Raw genomic sequence first — 16,317 nt, forward strand, 5'->3', positions numbered from 1 at the left:
GCAAAGATGAAAAGAATTTTCCCACCCCATGCGAGATAGAAGGTTCATATACTTGTTCTTCTTCAATTTAGCTATGTATGGTACGTAGCATAGTTGAATAAGACTAGTGTAGGTTACTTTCTTGTTTTCTCATGGAAGGGGAGAGTCTCCCTCATTTATGCTTTCTTAGTCGATTTGTACCGGAGGAGTCCTCTCATAGGTTTACTGCTTTCTAGTTATAGTTAGTCTCCTTTTTGTATCGGGGATGAGTTAGCCGACCTTAATAGGTTAGCCGACTTATGAACCACCATAGGATCGGAGGTAAGGTTTACGTCCCCCTTCTTGTATTTTTTACTTTATTTATTTATGTTAAGGCTTGGGGGTGATGCTCAACCCCTGACTGTGCACGAGAGGTGGGAGTCTCGTGTAGGGTCTGTTCCCATAAAAAAAAACTATACAGATCTAATGTAGAAAAAAGCTTGGAATGCGACTTCAAACATCTAATTTACAATTTGTTCTCGAGTTCGACATCCTCAACTTTCTTTACCTTAACCACTTCTTCATTCTCACATTTTTCATGAGTAACAATTTTTTTTGATTTACTAGTTATATTTTTGCTGTCATTTTTTTCCTTCTTCTCATAGTTTTTCAAGACAGATTAATTGACATGATCTCTCTTGGTCTCCACAACAACCTCTCACTCTCAAAATTTTTGGATTATTATACGAATACTATCAAATTTGACATTTTTCATTCTTTTTGCCTTCTTGTTTTACTCCAAGACAACTTGGTGGATGCGGTTTATCTTTGTTTCCACAACAATTATTTGCTCCCAAAATTTTTGAATTAATTCTTGAACGCCATCAAATTCGACATTCTTTTCCTTGATTTCCTAGTGCATTTGTCAACTTAAAAAAGCATGATTTACAAATTGATTAGGGCTAATAAGAGGAGGAGCAAAATAATTTTCACACAATTACCTCAATGTTTACTTTGACCTCTATAGATTCGAAACCATTAAAATTCAAACCTTCATTAAGTCAAAACAAATTAGGACTAGCCTGTTTGGATTAACTTTAGTTTTTGACTTATAAGGTAAAAATCATAAGTTAAAAATTTAACTTATGACTTTTGGTTTATTTGTATCATTTTAGCTTAAAATCAAGTAACTATAAACACTTTTGAAATTTACCCAAATATTTCAAAAATACTTAAAATGTTATAAATACATTGAATGTGGATTGTTCATTTAGTTAATACATGAACCTCTTACATTCATTTATACATATTCCCTAGGTTCTATGAACCATTTTGGATAAGAATGTATCCATTAATTGAGCATTTAATATAGTGACTTTTGGAGTGATTTATCAACCTTAAATATGATTGTCATTCACTATTGTATGACACTTGAATAGAAGAAAAGTTCTCTCCTTCATCTCATGTAGCTTGTCTTATACTCTTTATAGCTATATTGTTCTAAGCTTGATTTACAACATGTTATCAGCACGAGACTCTAATATGTTTTCAAGTTGAGTTTTTCACCTTTAACATGTCGGTATACATATTAGATGCACCACTTTTAAATTTGAAGGTAAATATGTCAGGTAAATTGAAAGTTGCATTACTACATATAAAATAGCTCATATATATTAGTATATTGTTTCTAGTGAAGCATGTTTGGGGACATTTTGAATATACATGTTAATTGATTATGCTTTACTTCTAAATTTATTGGAGTTGGAACACGAGCCTCTTATATCTATTTACTCTATCTCTGAATCAGTTGAAATGTAAAATAAATCTATCTTTTTAGGCAAAATATGATTAGTTCGACATAATCAAAATGCTAATTGGGTTCACTATCATATTCAACTATTTGGCATCATCTTATATATTGATATATGGGCAACATTCGATTCTCTCTCTATGTTTAATTTGTGATACTTACTTTCTGTTACTATTAATTTTTAAAGGCCCGAGGATCTCGTTATATTCTGATTTATTATGTCGCTAATTGATTGAGGGTAAGATGGTGGAATTAAGTTTTATTGCACCAAAATGATAAAATATTGGGTTAAAGTTTCAATGTATCATGATGATAAGATGTTGGATTCATATCCCATCAATTTATGCCTTAAGACACATTTATATGGGTAAGACGTTGGGTTTAAGTTCTAATGCACCATAGTGATGATATAATGATGACTAAGGTAAAATAATGTATTTTCGATGAAAAGTCATAAACCCGTCTAATTGATTTGCTCCATTCTCTTATGTGAATATAGTAGCAGTGCATAATATGTTTGAAAGATGACAAGTGCTTGAATGTATGAATATGGGCGTTGTAAAATGATAATGACTATCATTGTGAGGTATTGAATAGTCCTTAAAAGGGTGAAGATAATAATTATCTTCAATTTGATTTGAAAGGTATTGAGCATGCGGTTGTCATGTGACCTAATAATTTGATAAGTTTATAAATTCTTCGTAAAAAAAAGGAAAATAAAGTGGTAATACACTTGACCTTTCAGAATTAATGATGTTGAGGTATGTCATGTAAACATGATAAACATTAAAGGCATGACATTGAGCATATAGTGCAAATTTATGAAGCACATACATAAGATTATGGCGGAACCCATCGATGGCCCCCTAAAACTAGCACCAACTTTCACTTAGACACTTCAACTAGACTTTGTTCATTTTAGACACCTCATTTCATGATCCGCTATGTCATTTTGACACATTCTTGCAAATCAACTAAAATTACAAAATATGTGTAATCCACTAGCGGATGACGTGGCATGCTGATTAATAAAAGGAGGACATGTCGGTTTGGTTCACAAAAAAATATTAATTTTTTATTTTTCAGCTTATACACCTAAATTAAAAAAATAACAAAAAGACAAAAAAGAAAAAAAAAGGGTCTTCTTCCCCAGTTCAATGTTTCCCCTCACTACAACCATGTCTCTTTACACACACACACACACCCTAGCCCTCACCTCTTTATCTCTTTTTTTTTCTCACCCTTTCCAAATTTTTTTCCTGTTTTTTCCTTCTTTCATTTTTTTAATTATTATATAGATCTAAGTCTTAAATTTTTCAGCAAAGCTCTATTTTTATGATGAAAATAATATGAATTGATTATTTTTTTGGCAAAATTCATTATTATTTTTTATAATTATGATGAAAGATTATTAGTGGAAGAAAATGAAGGCAATGAGTGGAAAATTTTGATGCTATCAAAATGAAAGGGAATGAATTTTTTAGCTTGGATACGCAACAATGGTACTATCTGCGCCAATGAAAGGTGTAAGGTTCAGTGGAGAAGAATAAAAAGGTGGGGGAGAGTTTATTAGAACTGGTTGCGGCGCGCCGCCAGTGAAAGGGTAAATGGGATTGAAGAAGAAGAATAAGAACGAGGGTGGGGGTGGGTTGGGTTAATTCAAAAATAAGTTTTATTTTTTAAAAATTCTTTTTGAATTATCTAAATGAACTTTTTATTTTGTTCAAAATCAGAGTATTGTTATGCTTTTACAAGATTTGTCCAAATTATTGTGGTGGTCATTTGATGAATGGTGGTGGAAGGTGGAAGGAGAAAGATGGAAGAAGAAGAAGAAAGGAAAAAAAGATATTTTTTCACCAAAAAAATGCTTTTCACGCGCTCAAAATAAGTGCAATACACGCACTCTGACAACTCAGCAAAAAGTGTCAAAATAACACAGCGGAGCCTAAAATAAACAAAACCTAGTTAAGGTATCTAAGTCAAAGTTGGTGTCAAGTTTAGAGGATCATCGTGGAATTAGCCTAAGATTATTGTCCATTCCTTGAAGAGAATGTGATTTGCGATAAGCATTGTGGTTGCTTGATCATTTTTGAAAGTGAATGTGTCAAGATGTGATAAAAAAATTATCAATAAGGACATACTCATGTATGGTTGGATAAATGCCACAACTCACCTCTATGGGAGGTTTGAGAAAAATAAGTAAAATTTATTTTGTCCTAAAAGGCCATTGGTCGTGTATTTTTTGTACGTCATAAATATTATACTATGTTTTAAACTACCGAAAGGGTAAAATAAAGAAATAATTCTTGTCTATAAAGGTTGTTGGCCAGGACCAAAATAATATTATTGTGTAGCAACACAAATTTGTCATTGGTTATGTGTAAAGCAAGAAACATATTTTGCTTATAATAATTTTGACCATAACAATAATACATATGGTGTCATGAAATATGTGATAGTACATAAAATTAATTGTAAGCTCCAAAAGAGCTATTATGTTACTATTAGAGGAATGCTATGGGTTGTAGTAAATCTCAAAAGAAACCTTTTAAGTTTCAGAGGAATTTAAAAGGAATTTTATTATATTGAGATTATAAATTACAAGAACATTTAATATCTTTAGATTACTATAACTGTAGCGGATTGTAAATATTTACGTAAAAAGTTATTCACTTTTTTTCTTATTTATTTTATACTAAAATGGGCATGGTGATGAAATCACATGCAAAAGTAAATCAGAAGTTTACTGAAATAAAGATCAGTTGACATGATTAGTTGGCCATTCCGGTTCAAATGTGATGCAAAAGCAATTGAGAATTCACGTGGCTACATGTTGAAGAAAGAAAAGATTTTTCCAGAATTCTCCTATGTTGCTTATTCTAATAATGAAATGATTATTAAGGTTGGGATTGTATTCCTTTGAAATTTTCGAAACATAAAAAGGTGAATATAGGCTCGTTCACCTGTCATGTGGACCGTTTGCAACTATATAATTTTAATAGTTGTATCTATGAGATGGTCACATGTGTTTTGATTTTTGTAAGGTTGTTTGCTTGAATTGTTAAATTAAGAGCACAATTCCAAATTATAAATTATGTTGATAATGTTGATTGGTTTAGCAGAAATCGTATGCCTCCAATTATAACTAAACCATGGTCATGAGAACAAAACTCTCAAATAAATTTTAGTATGACATGAATTTATTTAACATGAAGCAACACATGTACGCATCAAGCCAACTAGGTTCTCTATCACAATTGGTTCAAGGTGAGGAACCAAATAAGTTCCATCTGAAAATTTAAATATGTGGTATCTAATTTAGTTTCTCCACCACGCACAAAGATGAATCACCAAAATAAGATTGGGATAAATGTTATATTTTCTAACATTTAGAGAAACAAAATGATTAGCAACTGAAAATTATATGTGGAATGAATTATCTAGTTCCTCATTTAAAAAAATGTGACTTTGAAGTTCTAGAGATAATTCTAATTGTAAAATATTGCAAGTCAATTGTCAGACACATTTACTGACCTTATGATATAATTCAGCTGTAAATGCTCCAATGAGAAGTCCTTAAAAGGACAGAGTATATGGTATGCCTGAAGCGCTATAGACCAATCAGTTCTAAATGTAAAACTGCTTAAGGAAGGAGATCAACAAATGATCATAATGATTGTGATAATGAAGCAAGTGCTATAAAAGAGCACCATGGCATAACACTTCATAAAGCCTTAGCAAGGGTTCAGGTACATGAAAATGATGAAAAAATGAAGAGAGCTCGATAAATTTTATTGTATTGAAACTGATATCAAATAACTATCGATGGTATTTTTGATATAATGTAGCGTTCAATATTATAAATTAATGAGGAGGATCTTGTTTTAAGTCTATCAAATGATATGAACAGATAAATGATTGGCCAAATAAATATGCAATTCAAGTATATTTAATTTCACTTTTAAAAAAAGGTGATGTTTTGGACTTATAGTTCATAGATGAAGGTATAATGTCAGTTGGGGTACAAATGAATTATTGTGCGAACGTATAACCATAAGATATCAAGTACAACTTGTGCCTTGGGCATAAAGATTTTTTCACAAAAGTCCTGACATTATTGTGTGGAGATATATGTTATTCTGTGGTGGATGCAATGAGGTTTGTTCTGGTCTGACAATATACGAAAAATTCAAATGCGTATAATTAATAATTATCATGTCTAGCTAGACGATGAAGGTTATATGAAAATCCTTGAAGCATTCAAGGTGTCTGAAGCATATAAAAGTTTGAAAAAACTTGTTCAATAAAGTTTCAAGAATCCTTATGTGGATTGAAACAATCATGTAAGAAAGGGTACAAAAATGACCCTATTTGTCTTGCATTTTTATAAGAAGGTCGGGATCTAAAGTTGGTATAATAATTGTGTATGTTGGTGATTTGAACCTCATTGACACTCTTAAAGAGCTTTTAAAAGCTATTGAGTGTTTGAAAAGAAAATTTGAAACTAAAGATCTTGGTAGGACAAAATTTTGTCTTGACCTACAAAATTTGACAAATGAAATATTTGTCCATCAATCAACATATACACAGAAAATTTTTGAAGCGATTTAACATGGATAAATTACATCCATTGAGTACCCCAATAATTGTGAGATCGTTTGACATAATTAAAGATTCATTTTGACCTCAAGAGAAGGATGAAGAGTTTCTTGGTGATGAAACTCCATATAACAATACAATTGGAACACTAATATACTTTGCTAATAATACTCGACCATATATCTATTTTGCAGTGAGTTTATTAACAAGATTCTGCTCCTCCCCAACGAGAAGATGTTGGAATAACGTCAAGCACTATCTTCGGAGAATCATGAACATGAGTTATTTTGACTCCAATGATTCCAAGTAGGAAATTATTGATTAAGTGCATGTAGGGTATTCATCCGATTTGCATAAAATTCGGTCTCAAATGAGTTATTTGTTTACATGTGAAGGCATAATGATATCTTGGCGTTTAATGAAGCAAACATTAACTAATAACCACTTTTTCAAATCATGCAGAAATAATAGTCATTCATAAAATAAGTTGGGAGTGTGTTTGGTTGAGATGAACGACTCATTATAATCATGAAGTATGTGGTTTTTCTTTGAAAAAATATATTTCAATCACCATGTACGAAGATAATACAACATGTATAGCTCGATTGAAGGGATGATACATCAAAGAAAACCGGACAAATCACAATTCACCAAAGTTTTTTTTAACACATGATCTTCAACAATTTGGTGAAATATAAGTTCAACATATATGTTCAAGTGATAATCTTGAAGACTTTTTCACTAAGACATTTCTTACATCAACATTTGAGAAGTTGAGACATTAAGATTGGAATGCGTCGTCTCCGAGATATCAAATGAAACTTTAATCAGTGGGAATAAAATACGCGTTGTACTCTTTTTCTTAACCATGAGATTTGCCCAATTGAATTTTTCTGATAAGGTTTTTAATGAGACAACACTTAAAGTGTATTATGAGATGCGTGTACTCTTTTTCCGTCACTAGACTTTTTACCATTGGATTTTTCCTAGTAAGATTTTAACGAAGCACATTATATATATATTTTTTTTTACCCCCCATTTTGGAGGATTTATAGTGTTTCCACACTTCTCCTCTAGTGTGACTCGAACCCAGGACCTATCGGAGGCACATTATATATTGACATCCAAGGGAGAGTGTTATAAATACATTGAATGTATGAATTGTCCATTTAATTAATACATTAACCTCATATATTCATGTATACATATTCCCTAGGTTCTATGAGCCATTTTGGATAAGAATGTATCCATTAATCAACATTTAATATAATGACTTTTGGAGTGATTTCTCAATCTATAAATATGATTGTCATTCACTATTTTATGATACTTGAATAGAAGAAAAATTCTCTCCTTCATCTCCTTAGAGCCCGTTTGGGTGGGCTTAAAAAAAGTAACATTTATGTATGAAGTGCTTTTAGAATTTTAAAGTGTTGAAAGTTATTTTTATAAATAAGCAGTTGAGTGTTTGGATAAAAGTGCTTAAATGAGGAAAATTATGTGAATTTTAGGGTTAAAAGAATAAAAAGGGTAGTTTGGGAATTTAGTTAAAATATAAGGGATATAAAAGTAATTTTCATGGTCAAAGAAAATGACTTTAAGCACTTAGAAAAAAAAAGTTAGGAATCCTAACTTTTCATTTTTGACTGACTTTAAGAACTTTCTATCTTAAAGTTAGCATTAGACAAACACGTCCAAAAGCTAAAAAGGGGATCGGGCTCTTAATCTTGTGTTATACCTTTTATAATTATATTGTTCTAAACTTGATTTACAATATAAAAATAATTTTAACATAAAAGCACTCAAAATAAGCCAATATGAACAGGTTACAAATAAAAAATCATCAATAAAAACAATTGTTAAAAGAAAACGTAATCATAATTTTTTAAAAATCAAACATACCAAAAAAAGAAAAAGTAGTTATCCAATCAAATAATCAAACAATATTATTCCCATTTAATAAATGCACAAATATAAAAATGTTCAAATAACAATAGTAGAACAATTGATCAAATTCTAGGGTTCCAAACTTCCAATTAGGTCTCATAATCTCAAAATTCACTGAGAGTCTGAGACCGAGAGATAGTTCTGAGTCGGTGCCTTCGCCTGCTCGTGTCGCGTCTTCAGGTAAGTTCCGTCTTCCTCGTCTAGTTGTCGTCACATGCTAGAAAATTACTAATAACCTTCTCTGTTCGGCTGTTATGTGATGTATTTAAAGAGCTGTCATTAGCTGTTGAAGTTCCATTTTCATGAGGAGAGAGATTTTGTGTTCCTAGCTGTAAGTTTGTTGAAATCCTTTCAGTTATCGATTTTTCCTCAAGAATAATAGATTACTCGAATCTGAATGTATTTCTGTGTTGAAGCTGGTTTGTTTTCATTATTAAGTTCTCTTTTCATTCATTTTTTCATGATGGCTGAAAATCAAACTATAGCAAGTGAGGTGGATGTGTATATATTTCTTCACCTAGATCAGGAGCTTCGGGAAATTTTGAAAAGTTTAAAGATGTTAATGGAAATGATATAGCGAGGTGCAATTAGTGTAATCATGATTATAAGGCTGATACAAAAAAGAATGGTACAACGTCATTGAAGACTAATTTAAAAAATTATCCAAAAATGCCATGGAACATCGATGTTGATACCACTCAAACAAAGTTGGGACTTTCTAAAGGATGGAAAAACAAATTGTGTGTGTGTGTGGGGGGGGGGGGGGGGCGCTTTGGCAATTTAATCATGAGACAGGTAAGAGGGCTTTAGTGAATTATAGTTATTGAAGAACCGCCTTTTAGCTTTGTACAAGAGGAGGGCTTTAGGAAATTTATGTGTAAAGCCCAACCTCTATTTTGATCTCCTTCCCTTTAGGACAATAACAAGGGATTATTATCAAGTTTACAATGAAGAGAGACTAAAGCTAAATCAATATTTCAGAGAAGTACAACCTAAAGGTTGCCTTACCACATGCACATGGACTTTTTTGTGAAGAGTTATTATATGTGTTTGACTCATTTTATTTATAGAGATTGGTTGTTGCATAAAAGAATACTAAGTTTTGTATCATCTCTAGTCATAAGGGTAGCGAGATGGCGGATGCTATTGGTAAGTACTTGCTTGATTGAAATTTGGATAGGATATTCACCGTTATTGTTGATAACGCTTCTTCAAATGATGTCATGGTTAAAGATTTGTCTAAACAATTAGATATGTGGTAAATTAATATGATAGGTGGTATACATCTTCATGTGAGACGTTTGGGTCACATGATTAATCTTAGAAGGCGTTTGACCATAGGATTTGGGTCAATTTTTGATTTGTAATTAGTATTTGTTTATGAAATTTGCATAAAATTTCAATTCAATTTCAAATTCCAAATTCTTCAAAAAGCAAAATTTCAAATTCCATTTTTTTTCAAATTGTGGCATTTCTATTTTTGTCTTTTGGTGCATTAAGGTTAAGTTGTTTTTGTTCGCCCTACACAGTTTTGAGAAGTTCCTATGAGTAAGGAAAATCGTAGTTCTTTTTAGATCCATTATTTGTTGTTCAAGTGTTTTCTTTAATGAGTCTGAATTAGTTTAAAAGAAGAGATGTCTCATTATCTCCCTTTTGTTGAAGAGATATGAATAAACAATTAAGGTGTGAGAATAGCTTTAGTTTATCCTATTACCGCCTAGTCTTATCCGATGCCCTCTTAAATGCAGACATTCAACTTGGATTTCGTAAAGACTCTATTCTTTAGTGCCTCAGGCCTTCAAACTTTTGAAGGTTTCAATTATTCCTGATTAAACACAAATTATTCTTCCATTAGCAAGTAATCCTTGATTCTCCTTAGTCCTTATTGACCAATGTGTTGGTATTCTATTTCGGAGCAAGCACATGAGCATATTGTTGCTCCCAAAGTGCACAAGTAAGTGTATGCACACAGTGGTCAAGTAATAAAGTGATTGCAAGCAATTAGATGTTGAACCCATGTGGACTTATGACCAACTATTTACTAAATTAAACTGGTTCTAATTATTTATTCAAGCTATCAAATCTCTAGGTGTGGTTGGTTGTTGATTTATACTAATTATACTAAAACAAGAAGGTAATAGAAAGTAAATATGTAGAGATAGATCGTTCACATAAGATAAAATCTAGGGCTATGGTGCTTGTATAATTCTATGATTCTATCGTATCTAATTACTTTTTTTAAGCATGATTAAGAAACTTATTGAATTGATAATATGGTGATGGTCTCTCGAGCCTGTAACCTTCTTTCCAAATTAGTCTCACACCTATATCGTTGAGTGGAGATGTGGTAAACCAATCCGAATCCATTTGTATATCTTCATGTATTTGAGCCAAGTAGGGGAAATTTGATACATCTCTCTCTTAGCCTTTTATCCGTTCGCAGACAAACCCTACTCCCCTTAACCCACGTTCTATCCCTAGATTCTGTCTCTCGAGTTCCTCTAGAAATTATCCATTTATCCTATTGGTAGTTAAGCAACCAAAAAAAAAGCATAAGATTAAGACAACAAAACATGAATGGTAGAATCCGCAATAACAATCTATAATTAAAATAAGATGTTGATACTCTGACCATAACCCTAGAAAGAGGACTTTTAGTCACTCAAGATCTTATTACAAAACTATAATTCATGTACAAGCAAGAAATAAAGCTATGTAAAGAGATAAAAAAGTGAACCCTAGAGAGTTTGGTCTTCATTCTTGCTCTGTGCCTCCACAATCTTCAATAATCATTAAAAACGACTAAGGATGGATATTTATAAATTTAAAACACCTAAAAGGGCCCTCCAAGTTGGACTAGGAAAAGGCTAGAATTCGGCTAGGTCCGTGTCACCTTGTCTTGGGAGGTCTTTTTCCTTGTTCTGAGCTTCGCCTCGCGAGGTCCTCTACTTCTCTTTGGGCTTCGCTTTGCGAGGTCCTCTGCTGCGCTTTGAGATTTTGCCTGCAGGGTCAACTTCTGTGGGCTTGATATTTAGGCCTTCTTTTCTCCATACTTGGGCCATTTTTGAGTCGTTTTCCTAAAATGCACAAAACACGTCACATAAATGCCAAAACATGGAAATATAAATCAAGAGTATTAAGCTAGATTATAACAAAGCATAAACATGGGAAAAACACACTAAAAAGAGTGTAATTCACCAGTCATCACATATACGAGAAAAAAAAATCAGAAATACAACCATCTTTGTGGCCTTGGTTTTTGACCCATTACAAACATTTTGTTTCTATGAACTTCCTTTTGTTGTACTCTAATTAGTTTTGGGTTAAGCATTCATAGGAAAACCATCAAGGACAAATTAATCAAAGAAAACTCAATCAAAAAGCTTTATATTTGCTTGCTTTGCTTGATTGAAAAAAAAATGAAGATTTGACTTTTAAGCATATCTATTGGTTTGGCTTACCTGAATAGAATGAAATTATGAAACATTTTTTGGGGTTTTCTTGCTTAAATGAAAGTTAAAATGTAAGTGATTACTTGAATGGTATGGAACTGTGAACACATTATTTTTGGGTTTTTTCTTGCTTAAACGATTTTAAAAAAAAGTAATTTGTGGTTTTGCTAGCTTGAGTGAAATGAATCTATGAGCTTACGCATTTGGCTGCTCAGCCAAAAATGTTTACCTCCGCTAGCCAATATACATATATTATACACTAATTATACACATATTATACATCTATCGGCTATTTAAGTTAGTTTCCCTTTTCTTTCCGTTTGAAATGAAATGACACTATCAACATATTGTTGATTTTCTTGCTTGAATAAGTTAAGGTATAAGTATTTTTCTGGGTTTCGATTACTTGAATGGCAACTGAAGTGGGGAGCATGTTCATGGGGTTTACCCGAAAGAAAAATAATGAAGATAGAAGCTTTTCTTTGGGGTTCTTTGTTTTCCTTCAATTATTCGTTCTCAATGCTATGTGCCACAAATGAATGAAAAGGATTTCACTGCAACTTGCAGGAATAGAAATGTTTGGCACCACAGCGATATTACCCCTTCCGGCGCCCCCGTTGGATGGGAATCTGGGACCAACACCTCCAGCTCAGGTGGTAGAGGAACCAAAGGATGATACAATGGAAGAGAATGAAGAGGACAACAACAAAGCCAACAAGATTCCAGCATCTGTTGCAACACATACGAGAACTATTGGTATCATTTATCCCCCTCCAGATATTAGGAGTATTGTTGACAAAACTTCACAGTTTGTTGCCAAGAATGGTCCGGAATTTGAGAAGAGGATTGTTCTAAATAATGCTGGCAATGCAAAATTTAACTTCCTTAATGCCTCTGATCCTTACCATGCCTATTATCAGCACCGTTTGGCTGACGCTCGCGCACAGAATCAGGCTTCTGGAGAGCAGCCTACTCAGCCAGAAGACAAAGAAGCAGCCCCTGCTCCTCCTACCGCTGATGGTGCTGAGGCAATTTCTAAACCTGATCCGTCATCTCAGTTTAGACCTGTCAGAAAGGTTCTTGAGCCACCTGAGGCAGAACAATATACTGTTAGGCTCCCTGAAGGGATCACAGGTGAAGAACTGGATATTATTAAGCTTACAGCACAATTTGTGGCGAGAAATGGGAAGTCTTTCTTAACAGGGTTAACAAGCAGGGAGATTAATAATCCCCAATTTCATTTTCTAAAGCCCACTCACAGCATGTTCATGTTTTTCACTTCACTTGCGGATGCGTATTCAAAAGTTCTGATGCCTCCTAAAGGCTTGACAGATAAGCTGCAGAAGAGTGCTGCTGACATGACAACAGTCCTAGAGCGATGTCTGCATCGGTTGGAATGGGAAAGGTCACAGGAGCAGGCTAGACAAAAAGCTGAAGATGAGATAGAACAGGAGAGGGTGCAGATGGCTATGATTGATTGGCATGATTTTGTTGTTGTTGAGACTATAGATTTTGCTGATGACGAGGATCAGGATTTACCTCCACCTATGACCCTCGAGGAGGTTATAAGGAGGAGCAAGATGCCTACATTGGAGGAAGACGAGTATGTTGAGCCTGGAAAAGAGGTGGAAATGGAGATGGATGAAGAAGAGGTGCAGCTAGTTGAAGAAGGTATGCGAGCTGCGACTCTTGAAGAGAGTGGTGGTGTCAAGAGTGCTGAAACCATGGCAATTCCAGAGGAACAGGACCCACCAATGCGAATTGTGAAGAACTGGAAGAGGCCTGAAGAGAGGATCCTGGCAGAAAGGGACCCAACTAAGTATGTTGTCTCTCCTATAACCGGTGAGCTAATTCCTATTAATGAGATGTCTGAACATATGAGGATCTCTCTCATTGATCCGAAGTACAAGGAACAGAAGGACAGGATGTTTGCGAAGATTAAAGAGACGACTCTTGCGCAGGATGATGAGATTTCTAGGAACATTGTTGGACTTGCACGAACCCGTCCGGATATATTTGGTACTACGGAAGAAGAAGTTTCAAATGCGGTCAAGGCTGAGATTGAGAAAAAGAAAGAAGAGCCGAAGCAAGTCATATGGGATGGTCACACGGGTAGCATTGGTCGCACTGCAAACCAGGCAATGTCTCAGAACAGTGCAGATGATCAGAATGATGCTGCAAATGATGCAAGAAACCTTCCTGGACCGCAGGCTCCTCCACCTCCCAAGCCCGGTTTTCCATCTATTAGGCCACTACCTCCACCTCCTGGGCTTGCACTGAATATTCCCAGGCCTCCTAATACAGTCCAGTATTCTACTCCTGGGGTTGCTGCTCCGCCTCCACCTCGACCACCTATGGTTAACATGATTCCTCAGGTTCGGCCCCCACCTCCTCCCATGCCACAGATTCCAGGTCAGCAAAATCACATGGTGAATCGTCCGCCAATGCCTCCATCGATGGCTATGAATTCTCATAGCCTTCCTATTCCACCACCTCCTGGATCACAGTTTACACCTTTGGGAGCACCTCGACCCTTTGTTCCCCACCCGATGTCCCAGCCCGGTATGTCTATGGTCCCACCACCTCCTATGCCCCAAGGAATGCCGCCTCCTCCTCCACCGGAGGAAGTCCCTCCTCTCCCTGAAGAGCCAGAACCGAAGAGGCAAAAGCTTGATGAGTCTGTTCTCATTCCTGAAGACCAGTTTTTGGCTCAGCATTTGGTATGGATAGCTCTTTTTTGTCCTTTTTCCCCCAACTTTTATATAATTGTCTGGGTCTTTTTGATTATTTTATGTAATGCCTGATGTTTTCTTACATCCATGGAAATTTGTTGCCTGCTGGGTTGTATTGCAGGGACCTGCAAGGATCAATGTATCTGTGCCAAATACTGACGAAGGGAATCTCAAAGGACAAGTTTTGGAAATCGCAGTGCAATCTCTGTCCGAAACCATTGCCAGTCTAAAAGAGAAGATTTCCGGGGAGATCCAGCTTCCTGCGAACAAACAAAAGCTGAGTGGAAAGGCTGGTTTTCTCAAGGACAACTTGTCTCTGGCATACTATAATGTTGCATCTGGAGAAACACTCGGTCTATCACTAAGAGAACGTGGTGGGAGAAAGAGATGAATGGGGAGTTATTTGGCATGGCCTTCAAAGGTTTATTTTGCAACTGTTTGGCATATTTAATCCTTGTTATAAATTTTAAGAATTCTCCATACTTCTTTCATGTTATTTTGGAGATTATACTGGTCTTGTACTTCTAGTTTTTCTTTCTTTAATTTAATCAACTTTATCTTTCAAGCTGATGGTTGTGAGTATCTACTACAGATTTTGGCATGTTGGCGATCATCCATGAGGACAACAGGAAGTTTACTAGTTCTATGTCTATAAGATGCCATGACTGTGGGTTGTGTTTATATTACTAATTTGTGTTTGTCTTACCACGTGCAGTTGCTCCACCCTAACTAGAGCTCAGTTATTTTGTTGTATCTTCCGAGTCCAAGGCCCATTCTGGGATTAGAACTTTTCTGATGTCTTCTCGGCAAAACATTCCATATCATTTTAGAGGTTTTTCTTAGCAATTAATATCTCAAATTCTTCTGTGGACTTAAGGACCTATTTCTGTAGAAGATGTGCTTGTTGTGGTGAGAGATGCTTGTCCCAAGCACACCTGCCTCTTTTGTGGTGCGTTTTTGGGGCACTTGAGTCCCTTTGTTCAAGTTACATGTAGCTTTATTCTTTTTGTTTGTTTCGGTGGAGTCTGCTGCATGGGGGAAGTGACTTAAGATTTCTCTGATGTGCCTTCTATTTTATCAACACAGCTTTTTTACCCCTGTTAGTTGATGTGATGTATGCTGAATTTGTTGGTTGTGTTGCGAGGTCCTATCTCGATAGCAAAAGCAGGTAGAGTTATTGCTCTTTTCATTGGTGTATTCATTTTATTGTTTGACGAGATCCTGTTGGAAGATATCAAATTTCAACACTTCACTTTTGCAGGCTTTCGGAGGAAGTTGCAGATGATTGATACGTGTTTCTTATGTAATCTTTAGGAATTCCTTATTTTCTGGCAGATAATGTGCCATCTTAGTATTCATCTGCTATGATTCTTGAAGGAATTGGTTGATCAGTTTATATCTGTTTATTGTAGCTTGCACCACTCCATTTTTATGGGGTCCATGATATTAGTACTAGTGAGATTTGGCAGCCAGCTAGGACAGTGGTGGACATATTTTAGGGAAGCTGCTTTCTATGAGAAATCATTCTCTGGCCATGTGTTCCTCTAACTATACAAGCTTTCTGCACATCCCACAGAAGTGATGGGATGCAGCTTAGTGAGAGGAGTTTGCTTGGGTTTACTTGAATTAGTTATCACAACAAAATGCATAATATCTTAAATATACTGGCCTTTAGAAATACAATCATAGAAGGTGATTGACATAACCAATATATTCATAAAAAACAACATTATTTATTTCACGTGCTAGCTAGAACTAGTCAATTATTCATCACCCAAACAAACATACTTTTAATGCACGCGTATATAAAACCAAAACA

General features: G+C 34.8%; 1 protein-coding gene across 6 annotated transcripts; it reads left to right on the plus strand.

Moving 5' to 3' along the window:
• The first annotated feature begins 8,348 nt into the window (after positions 1-8,348).
• On the plus strand, positions 8,349-16,031 carry LOC129870013 (probable splicing factor 3A subunit 1). 6 transcript variants are annotated; one of them, XR_008762020.1, is made up of 6 exons: positions 8,349-8,494; positions 12,334-14,486; positions 14,620-14,919; positions 15,091-15,666; positions 15,760-15,801; positions 15,911-16,031. XR_008762020.1 is itself a non-coding variant. In XM_055944577.1 (3 exons), the coding sequence occupies exons 2-3, from the start codon at positions 12,342-12,344 to the stop codon at positions 14,887-14,889; spliced, it is 2,415 nt and encodes an 804-aa protein (XP_055800552.1). In that variant the 5' UTR covers positions 8,349-8,494; positions 12,334-12,341; the 3' UTR covers positions 14,890-15,063. The 6 variants fall into 6 exon arrangements, 1 of the variants encoding a protein (XP_055800552.1); XR_008762019.1 differs by having other exon boundaries at positions 15,091-15,447; positions 15,585-15,666; positions 15,760-16,031; XR_008762021.1 differs by having other exon boundaries at positions 15,091-15,124; positions 15,211-15,666; positions 15,760-16,031.
• The last annotated feature ends 286 nt before the right edge of the window (positions 16,032-16,317 follow it).

Source organism: Solanum dulcamara, chromosome 10 (genome assembly GCF_947179165.1).
Source record: "Solanum dulcamara chromosome 10, daSolDulc1.2, whole genome shotgun sequence".
In the NCBI taxonomy this organism is placed as follows: Eukaryota; Viridiplantae; Streptophyta; class Magnoliopsida; order Solanales; family Solanaceae; genus Solanum; species Solanum dulcamara.